Raw genomic sequence first — 11,723 nt, 5'->3', positions numbered from 1 at the left:
GCCAGCAGAGCAGCGTCATGAGGTGCGCTAACCACTGGCATCACCAGGAATTATTGTCCCTCATTGGCTGTTAATGATGACATTGTCAGAAATGCTGGTCCCTGATTGGCTAAGGCTTAAACAAAGCAGGACACAGACGTACATACCCAGCCGACCGCAGAACTTGCACGCTCTGCTGGAGCACGTAATAACATGTTCCAGGAGGTTCTGATAGAATGTTCTGATGATGCTTCTAGAAGACAACAGAAGGTTCTGATAGGATGTTCTGACGATGCTTCTAGAAGACAACAGAAGGTTCTGATAGAAAGTTGTGATGATGCTTCTAGAAGACAACACGTAATAACATGTTCCAGGAGGTTCTGATAGAATGTTCTGATGATGCTTCTAGAAGACAACAGAAGGTTCTGATAGAATGTTCTGACTATGGTTCTAGAAGACAACACGTAATAACATGTTCCAGGAGGTTCTGATAGAATGTTCTGTTGATGGTTCTAGAAGACAACACGTAATAACATGTTCCAGGTGGTTCTGATAGAATGTTCTAGACGATGCTTCTAGAAGACAACAGAAGGTTCTGTGGTGATGAGAATATTGTTCAGACAGACAGAGTTCCACAGGTCCACACAACAAACAAACAAACTAATACAACAGGTTCTGACAAGGTGCTCGCTGAAGGTTCTGTGAGTGACAGCTGATGGTTCTGTGAGTGACAGGAGACAGGAGAGGTTCTGGGATGAGTGACAGGAAGTTCTAGGTGGACAGAAGACGGTGTGGAACTCGCTGAACAGAAGGTTCTAAGTGACAGAAGGTTTTTAGAGGTTCTACGAGGAGTGACAGAAGACTTGTTGGAACTCGTGCAGAATGTTCTGGGTGGAGTAGTTCTAGGAGGTTCTAGGTGGAGTAGTTCTAAGAGGTTCTAGGTGGAGTGACAGAAGGTTCTAAGATGAGTGACAGAAGGTTCTAGGAGGTTCTAAGTGGAGTGACAGAAGACTTGGTGGAACTCGTTGAGCAGCAGTTCAACGATCTGGTTCTGGAACACCATGTAGACCGTGGGATTGGCCGTCTCAGTCTGGGGGCGGAGCAACGTGGGCCCGAACACGATGGCAACGCTCTGGACCGACATCCTGTTACTGTCGCCATGCTGGATCACCCTGTTGTCATGGAAACACAATATAAACAATCTGTTACCATGGATATATAAACATCTGTTACCATGGAGATATAAACATCTGTTACCATGGAGATATAAACATCTGTTACCATGGAGATACTGATACTGTCAGGGCAGGAAATTCACGGCGGCCACGACGGCCATGGCCGTCGTTGCCCCTCTCTTTGGCCGTGTGCCCCTCGAAAAATGACATGCCCAAACGGCCACAGTGGCCGTGGTGCCCCGGTGCCCACAGCAGTCCATTAACTGCTTTTTACCGTTTTTTCCTCTGCGCGATTTTCCAGTCATTACGGTAACAGCAGTGCGTGGTTGGCTGAGCTCCTCACATGACCAGTGAGAGTAGATTCCATTTACGCTCGTAGTAGCAGCATAGCAGCCACCGCATAGTGAGCCGCCGGAGTCCCGCAACACAGTGTTTATACAACACAAAAGCATCACCGGGCCATACGGGAGTTACATCTAACGCAGCCTGTTGAATAAATCCGAATGTGCGAACGAATGCTTTCAAACGGAGCTCTGCTGAGCTCAGGACAACAACCAAAATGCAGCACAAGGGAACCAAAAGCTATTCTTTCCCCAAGAGGCTGAGCTGTCAGAAAGTACATTATTGTTGAGAAAGGATCACTCCGCGAACGGGAGGGAGGAGTTTGTGTGCGTGTGTGTGTGCGTGCATGCGTGCGTGCGTGCACAACACATGGCCACTGCCAGTGGTGGAAAAAGTACTCAAATGTTTTACTTAAGTAAAAGTATCAATAGCCTACTGCAATGTAGAAATACTCCGGTTGCAAGTAAAAGTCCTCAAATTCAAAATATACTTGAGTAAAAGTACAAAAGTATTGGTATCAAAATGTACTTAAAGTACCAAAAGTAAAAGTACAAAATGTTTGAAAATAGCAGATCTACAAGCTCACAGTCACAACGCATAGTCATGTGACACATCTTGAGATTGTAGATCTGCTATTTTTTCTATAAGCTTGGTTATTTTCAAATAGCCTAAATAGGGCTAAAGTGGTTCATGTATGTTTAATAATATTATAATTGATATATGCAAAGTAACTGGTAACTAAGGGTTTCAAATAATTGCAGTGGAGTAAAAGTACAATATTTGGATCCGAGATGTAGTGGAGTAGAAGTAAGTGTTAGAAATACTCAAAATTACAATAAACAATTAAGTACAATACTTAAGTAAATGTACTTAGTTACTTTACACCACTGCACATGGCAAAACAGAAATAAACAGGTTCTTGATATTTATTTAATTGAAAGGTATTACATTAAACTTTAACGTTTAAGCTAAATTAACTATGACTGTGGCGTGGACTTAAAATCATTGTTTTAACTTTTTCGCCGCCGTTGACAGTCCTCACCGTCATTGAAAGGGTTAATACCATGGCGCCGTTGACGGTGAGGACTGTGAATCTTACTGTATATACAGTAAAGATATTATTACTTACTTAATGTCGCTCCGGTCCCGCTCGCATCGGTAATGTCGGCGATTTGTTTACAACGCACGTTGGGCGTGCACGCGAAGTGAAGCTCCTCAATGTTAAGTCAATGGAGAGGCCCATAAAGAAACTTCATTTAAACAAAATAGCCATTTTGAGACATTTTGCAGCAGATCTAAATGTAAACAAGGCACAAGGCAGGGCGCAGCCATCTTGCCTCTTCTTGTCCCACACTGTCATGTGACTAGATGACGTAATCGTTGCCGTCAAGTGATAATCCAAAAAAACAAAAACAACCCCCTTCCGGCCCTTCAAAATAATAGCGGCGGCCGACGGAGGAAACGACGTGGCGCCGAGGCACCAAGCAACCTTCAGATTAAGAGGCAGTAGATGTGTTAATGATGGCCTTCCTGCCCTGGCACTTGGCCTTTGTGCCCTCACAAATTTGACAACACCAAAGGCCAATTGGCCTTGCCCCTAAACTGACGAAATTCCAGGCCTGGATACTGTCACATGTTCTGAATGGCTGCTATGTATGTAAATAATGGAATGTACACGGCTAGACACACAACAGATGTAAATAATGGAATGTACACGGCTAGACACACAACAGATGTAAATAATGGAATGTACACGGCTAGACACACAACAGATGTAAATAATGGAATGTACACGGCTAGACACACAACAGATGTAAATAATGGAATGTACACGGCTAGACACACAACAGATGTAAATAATGGAATGTACACGGCTAGACACACAACAGATGTAAATAATGGAATGTACACGGCTAGACACACAACAGATGTAAATAATGGAATGTACACGGCTAGACACACAACAGATGTAAATAATGGAATGTACACGGCTAGACACACAACAGATGTAAATAATGGAATGTACACGGCTAGACACACAACAGATGTAAATAATGGAATGTACACGGCTAGACACACAACAGATGTAAATAATGGAATGTACACGGCTAGACACACAACAGATGTAAATAATGGAATGTACACGGCTAGACACACAACAGATGTAAATAATGGAATGTACACGGCTAGACACACAACAGATGTAAATAATTGAATGTACACGGCTAGACACACAACAGATGTAAATAATGGAATGTACACGGCTAGACACACAACAGATGTAAATAATGGAATGTACACGGCTAGACACACAACAGATGTAAATAATGGAATGTACACGGCTAGACACACAACAGATGTAAATAATGGAATGTACACGGCTAGACACACAACAGATGTAAATAATGGAATGTACACGGCTAGACACACAACAGATGTAAATAATGGAATGTACACGGCTAGACACACAACAGATGTAAATAATGGAATGTACACGGCTAGACACACAACAGATGTAAATAATGGAATGTACACGGCTAGACACACAACAGATGTAAATAATGGAATGTACACGGCTAGACACACAACAGATGTAAATAATGGAATGTACATGGCTAGACACACAACAGATGTGAATAATGGAATGTACATGGCTAGACACACAACAGATGTAAATAATGGAATGTACATGGCTAGACACACAACAGAATTATTGACCCACTACTGCAGTTCAGGACATAAATTCATGTTTCATCGAGGAAATCTATAAGAACTCTTGTGTTTCACCTGCAATGTTCATGTGCATGAAAATGATGGCTTTTCACAGCTAATGCACCAGATGATGATAATGATGAGGACTCTACTGTCCTAACTGGCATCATGTACATTTGACCACAATCTTGAAGAGGCATTCCTTACCAAGGTGCTAAAGTACCAACGTCTGAAGGATGCTATGTACAGCTTGTGTTCATATTTGGAAGCCTCTGTAATGTCCATAAACTAGTTGTGAGGCCTGCAGATTGAAGCCTCTGTAATGTCCATAAACTAGTTGTGAGGCCTGCAGATTGAAGCCTCTGTAATGTCCATAAACTAGTTGTGAGGCCTGCAGATTGAAGCCTCTGTAATGTCCATAAACTAGTTGAGAGGCCTGCAGATTGAAGCCTCTGTAATGTCCATAAACTAGTTGTGAGAGGCCTGCAGATTGAAGCCTCTGTAATGTCCATAAACTAGTTGTGAGAGGTCTGCAGATTGAAGCCTCTGTAATGTCCATAAACTAGTTGTGAGGTCTGCAGATTGAAGCCTCTGTAATGTCCATAAACTAGTTGTGAGAGGCCTGCAGATTGAAGCCTCTGTAATGTCCATAAACTAGTTGTGAGGCCTGCAGATTGAAGCCTCTGTAATGTCCATAAACTAGTTGTGAGGTCTGCAGATTGAAGCCTCTGTAATGTCCATAAACTAGTTGTGAGTGGCCTGCAGATTGAAGCCTCTGTAATGTCCATAAACTAGTTGTGAGAGGCCTGCAGATTGAAGCCTCTGTAATGTCCATAAACTAGTTGTGAGGCCTGCAGATTGAAGCCTCTGTAATGTCCATAAACTAGTTGTGAGGTCTGCAGATTGAAGCCTCTGTAATGTCCATAAACTAGTTGTGAGTGGCCTGCAGATTGAAGCCTCTGTAATGTCCATAAACTAGTTGTGAGAGGCCTGCAGATTGCAGGAATAACCAATAAGCCAGAGCTGATATGTTAAGTGTCTGTGATAACGTTCAGTCACCATATATGGTGCTTCCTGTATACATTAACTATTGTTGTTGAGTTTCCCAAGTTTGTGCGTCTACCATTGTTTCTGTTAAATAATTCCTCATTAAATGTGAACGTGCGTGCATGTGTGCGTCCGTGTGTGCGCGTGTGCGTGCGTACGTGCGTGCGCGCGTGTGTGTGTGTGTGTGTACATACTTGGTCAGGTGTGTAAACAGGACCTCCATGGTCTTGTAGTTCGGGAGAGGAAGAGTTCTGACCAAGTCCTTCATGTAGGAAACCCTCTGCTGGTAATCTGGTAACTCTGGAGAGAGAGAGAGAGAGAGAGAGAGAGAGAGAGAGAGAGAGAGAGAGAGAGAGAGAGAGAGAGAGAGAGATTGAAGTATTCATTAGAAGGTTGCATAGGAAAAGAATAACATACAGTTTCATGACAGGGGCGGCATGGCTCAGGGATTGAGAAACCGTCATTAGAGCACAGAGGGTTCACAAAGCGTTCCCAGTTCGAATCCGGGCTCCCCCAGAGTTAGTGTGGAAGAGTCCTTGAGCAAGACTCTGAACCCCTAACTGCTCCTGATGAGCAGGTTGGTGCCAAGCATGGTTTCCTCTGCTATCGATGTGTGAATGTGTGTGTGAATGGGTGAATGTAATGAATGTGTGTGTGAATGGGTGAATGTAATGAATGTGTGTGTGAATGGGTGAATGTAATGAATGTGTGTGTGTGTGTGTGTGTGTGTGTGTGTGTGTGTGTGTGTGTGTGTGTGTGTGTGTGTGTGTGTGTGTGTGTGTGTGTGTGTGTGTGTGTGTGTGAATGGGTAAATGTAATGCACAATCTATGTAAAGCGCCTTGGATAAAAGCGCTATATGTAGTGTATCTTGTAGACTCTCAATGTATGAATGAATGGATCGTTGTAAAGCGATTTGAGTTTGCAACTTGCTTAGAAAAACGCTATAATTTTTTTTATTTATTTTTATTAGACCAGTATTTAGTCAGGTACATGGGTATCTTAGTGGTGTAGTGTATCTTGTAGACCAGTATTTAGTCAGGTACATGGGTATCTTAGTGGTGTAGTGTATCTTGTAGACCAGTATTTAGTCAGGTACATGGGTATCTTAGTGGTGTAGTGTATCTTGTACACCAGTATTTAGTCAGGTACATGGGTATCTTAGTAGGGTTGCCACCTTTCAGAAATTGAAATAAGGAACACCTCTTCCGGGCACGCGGAAGAGGCACAGCCGCCGGCCGGCGAAAAAATGCAGTCCCAAACCCATGAAATGCATAGAATAGTTATAACTATAACACACAACATGATATAACCTATATTGTTTTGCAGTTTGAAGTGGCCAATTGTTTCTAAAATATGAATAAGTTAATTTTGTATGAAATAAAGCAATGTATGAATGATTTGAACCTGGCTCTTGTATTGGGTCACTTGGTGGTCAGTAAAGAGAAGGTAGTCAAGAAACCATTAAGTCATATACTTAAAGTTTAAAGTGCTTTATTAGCAACGAAGATTAAACATTTTTTACTTTAGGCTGAATAGGCTTCACTAGCCTGAACCTGAGCATAGCCTAGTTTAAAGTGCTTTATTAGCAATGAACATAGAACATTTTTACTTTAGGCTGAATAGGCTTCACTAGCCTAAACCTGAGCATAGCCTATTTTATGAACATTGAACATTTTTACTTTAGGCTGAATAGGCTTCACTAGCCTAAACCTGAGCATAGCCTATTTTATAAAGTGTCTACTGTGTACAATCTACTGTCTTGACACTCGAACCAAAATTGTTCTATAGATCATAATCTACAAATTGGAAGTGAAAAATAAACTTTAACACAAATTTAAAATGAAAACCAAAAATTACATGTACACGGAACCCCACTATAGGCAGAGCGTAGAGCACACCACAGCCGCAGCGACTGCGAGCCGCCTCACAGGCGGTCCTTCGTGCCTCTCCCTCCTTTTGCTGTCTTTTCCTGTGTTTTATTTCATTCATTATTGTTAAATTCTGTGTTGAGGTTTGTGTGACAGACCTTTATGGGGCATTTGGTTAAATACGGAACAAACCGCGTTCCGTATTGGAACGCATCTTTTAATTGTCCAATACGGAACGATTCCGTATTATACGGAACGGGTGGCAACCCTATATCTTAATGGTGTAGTGTATCTTGTAGACCAGTATTTAGTCAGGTACATGGGTATCTTAGTGGTGTAGTGTATCTTGTACACCAGTATTTAGTCAGGTACATGGGTATCTTAATGGTGTAGTGTATCTTGTAGACCAGTATTTAGTCAGGTACATGGGTATCTTAGTGGTGTAGTGTATCTTGTACACCAGTATTTAGTCAGGTACATGGGTATCTTAGTGGTGTAGTGTATCTTGTAGACCAGTATTTAGTCAGGTACATGGGTATCTTAGTGGTGTAGTGTATCTTGTACACCAGTATTTAGTCAGGTACATGGGTATCTTAGTGGTGTAGTGTATCTTGTACACCAGTATTTAGTCAGGTACATGGGTATCTTAGTGGTGTAGTGTATCTTGTAGACCAGTATTTAGTCAGGTACATGGGTATCTTAGTGGTGTAGTGTATCTTGCACACCAGTATTTAGTCAGGTACATGGGTATCTTAGTGGTGTAGTGTATCTTGTACACCAGTATTTAGTCAGGTACATGGGTATCTTAGTGGTGTAGTGTATCTTGTAGACCAGTATTTAGTCAGGTACATGGGTATCTTGGAGGTGTAGTGTATCTTGTAGATCAGGATCATTGTAAGATGCTGTACTCTGTCATCTACTCTGAGCCACCCCATGCTAGACTGATGAATAGCGGTGAGGTGAGTCCGAGGTAATAGTATTAATCATACAATCATATTATTAAACATATATAACAGCATTAATCAGATGAACATATATAAATAGTATTAAACATATATAACAGCATTAATCTTACGTATGGCTGAGATGAACTTGTCGAAGCTGCTAAAAGGAAACAGCGGTTCTGGCAGTTCTCTGAAGAACAGTTTCAGAGCTCCTGTGATGACGTGAACCTCATCCCACTGACCATCATCCAGGTTCAGGTTGTCTTCTACAGGGAGGGGGGGAGGGGGGAGACAGACAGACAGACAGACAGACAGACAGACAGACAGACAGACAGACAGACAGACAGACAGACAGGCAGGCAGATTGGAGTTAGTCTTCATGGGTTTCATTTAGCAGACTCTTAATCCGGAGCGATTTACAACAAGCAAGGTAATACATGGGGGTGGCAGTGGCCCAGGGGTAGAGAAACCGGCATTAGAACACAGAGGGTTCCCAAAGGGTTCCCAGTTCGATCCCGGGCTCCCCCAGAGTTAGTGTGGAAGAGTCCTTGAGCAAGACTCTGAACTAACTGCTCCTGATGAGTGTGTGTGAATGGGTGTGTGAATGGGTGAATGTAATGAGTGTGTGTGTGTGTGTGTGTGTGTGTGTGTGTGTGTGTGTGTGTGTGTGTGTGTGTGTGTGTGTGTGAGAGTGAATGGGTTAATGTGATGCACAATCCCTGTAAAGCGTCTTGGATAAAGGCTCTCTATAAATGCAGGATTACCAAGCAGCATTTTGGATCAGTTGGAGAGGTTTAAGTGCACATGCTGGGAGACCAGTGAGGAGAGAGTTACAATAGTCATGTTTTGGATCAGTTGGAGAGGTTTAAGTGCACATGCTGGGAGACCAGTGAGGAGAGAGTTACAATAGTCAAGTTTTGATATGACAGATGTCTGGATGAGGAGCTGGGCTGCCTCCTGGGTGAGGAAGGGTCTGATTTTACGGATGTTATAGAGTGTGAACCTACAGGACCGGGTGACTGATGCAATGTGTGCCTTGAATGATAGCTGGCTGTCCAGGACCACACCAAGGTTTCTAGCAGTAGGAACTGAAGTCACCAATGCATTATCTATGGAAATAGTGAGATCTTGCATGGGGCAAGACTTGGGGGAAGAAGAGAAACTCTGTCTTGTCCGGGTTCAGCTTGAGGAGGTGGGCTGACATCCACTGTGAGATGCAGCAATCCAGACCCATCTCCCCTTGCAGTGTGTGTGTGTGTGTGTGTGTGTGCGTGCGTGCGTGCGTGCGTGCGTGCGTGCGTGCGTGCGTGCGTGCGTGTGTGTTACCGTGGTCAGCTTTGTGTCTCAGTCTCTGGATCACTGCTAGATTCCCACTGACCCTGTAGATCCCATCCACATCCAGCCCTGCACACACACACACACACACACACACACACACACACACACACACACACACACACACACACACACACACACACACACACACACGTGCACACACACACGCACACACACACACACACACACACACACACACACACACACACACACACACACACACACACACACACACACACACACACACACACACACACATACAAAAATGCTGTTATTACACTATTATTAACACCATTATTTGGATAAAGTAGATCCAACCATTAAAACCAATCATAATCATTTAACATGTTATCATGATCTGACACTGTCTGCCACCTCTGCTGTGTGCAGATCTATATCAGTCTATTTGTCATACGATGGTGTCACGCATTGGAAATATTAGAGCTACAAGCTCACATCATGTCGGAACGTGCATCTTTGTGAGCTTGTATGTCTGCTATGCTCACAAATCCAGCTTGTCACTCACAGCTGAAACAGAACTCCTAACAGCGCAGGGTGTGTTTGGTTCTGAATCAAACCGGAGCCAGTGGACCATAATAAAAACAGGGACTCTAAGGGTGCGTTGGGAAACCCGCACCGGGTGTGTGCTCAGTGTAGTGAATGCAGTGGGCGTGACGTTGACTTGAGAGTGCATTCAGTGTGGCTTATTTACCAACGACCAGATAAGGGGCAGTGTGCTTTTTCAGTCGGAAAACTTTCTTAAAAGCAGCAGTTGCTAACGTAACGTTGATATTAACCCTAAACTTTCTTCAAAGCAGCAGTTGCTAACGTAACGTTGATATTGAAAGGTAATTTAATTCATAACCCTAACCCTTCCTGCTGCTGGTTAGGGTTAGGGTTAGGGTTAGGGTTAGGTTTAGGGTTAGGTTTAGGGTTAGGGTTAGGGTTAGGGTTAGGGTTCACACGTTGATGCTTGTGTAACAATAAACCCCAAAAGGACCTTTTCGAGCCGCGTGCATTTTCGACCCATACGTGTATTGTTTTCTGAGGCCATTTCTAGCCCACGGAATGTTTTTTGTGCAAAACAAATGCCTGCAATGGATTCAGCATCATGACAAACCCCTAGTTAGACCCCTCAGATCCTCCTTAAATACCCAGAAAAAAAAATCTTTTTCTGGGTATTTTCCTCCTGGGTTGATTTCTTGTGTTTCAGGCATTAAGGGGTTAATAATAAAACATGCTCAATGGATATCACTGGTCATCATCTTGAATCCTTAAGAGGTGACCCCAAGCTACAAGAATCAGTTGAGAAAAGTCCCCACGGCTCCCAGACTACCATGGATTCTTGGGACATGAAAAGTGTGCCCATGCAGAACAAAGGTTGAGAAACACTGCAGTGGCCTACAAGTCACTCACATTGAGAAACACTGCAGTGGCCTACAAGTCACTCACATTGAGAAACACTGCAGTAGCCTACAAGTCACTCACATTGAGAAACACTGCAGTAGCCTACAAGTCACTCACATTGCCCGTTATGAGAGCTTGGAGATCTGCTATTCTCTGCATGCAACACCGTCGTGGGACGGAGAATACATTAATTAGGCTTTAATTAATTAATTAATTAATTAGTTAGATCATGCATGGGCTGCAGCTGCTGATCATAGATGTGATCAGATGATCATGCATGGGCTGCAGCTGCTGATCATAGATGTGATCAGATGATCATGCATGGGCTGCAGCTGCTGATCATAGATGTGATCAGATGATCATGCATGGGCTGCAGCTGCTGATCATAGATGTGATCAGATGATCATGCATGGGCTGCAGCTGCTGATCATAGATGTGATCAGATGCTGTGAGCTTGTAGATCGTCCATTTTCGAATAGCCTGGCTATAGGGCCAAAGGTAGGCCTACTACTATGTTTTATAATATGTAATAAATGTCACTTGTCAAGACACAGATCTTTAATACAAGTTGCACAATATGATGACGTCATAAAATGACGGATCGATTCAACTTGGACTTTACTGTAAGTCGAGTCGACTTGAAAAAAAACTTGAGTCGTTAATGCCCTAGTGTGTGCGTGCGTGCGTGCGTGCGTGCGTGCGTGCGTTACCTCTCTTCTCGATGGTTCGGATACATTTCCCCACAAACTTTGGCACCGTGCAGTTCTCTCTGTGACACAATGTGTCCAGATGACACCCAAACACACTGTCTACACACACACACACACACACACACACACACACACACACACACACACACACACACACACACACACACACACACACACACACACACACACACACACACACACAC

The 11,723-nt window shown here is 43.3% G+C and overlaps 1 protein-coding gene across 1 annotated transcript in view; it reads right to left on the bottom strand.

Annotated features, from left to right (window-relative positions):
* Positions 1-491: 491 nt before the first annotated feature.
* Positions 492-11,723, bottom strand: part of arhgap27l (Rho GTPase activating protein 27, like) — a 77,439-nt gene continuing 66,207 nt past the window's right edge. The window contains exons 20-24 of the mRNA XM_080724825.1: positions 11,521-11,619; positions 9,395-9,472; positions 8,200-8,334; positions 5,450-5,555; positions 492-1,151 (exon numbers count right to left, since the gene is read on the bottom strand). Of these exons, the coding sequence (XP_080580951.1) occupies positions 971-1,151; positions 5,450-5,555; positions 8,200-8,334; positions 9,395-9,472; positions 11,521-11,619 (599 nt within the window). The 3' untranslated portion in view covers positions 492-970. The remainder of the gene's footprint in view (positions 1,152-5,449; positions 5,556-8,199; positions 8,335-9,394; positions 9,473-11,520; positions 11,620-11,723) is intronic.

Source organism: Nannobrachium achirus (genome assembly GCF_963921795.1).
Source record: "Nannobrachium achirus genome assembly, chromosome: 4".
Lineage (NCBI taxonomy): Eukaryota > Metazoa > Chordata > Actinopteri > Myctophiformes > Myctophidae > Nannobrachium > Nannobrachium achirus.
Note: the sequence above shows the minus strand (reverse complement) of the source record. Positions and strands in the feature narration are given on the sequence as shown.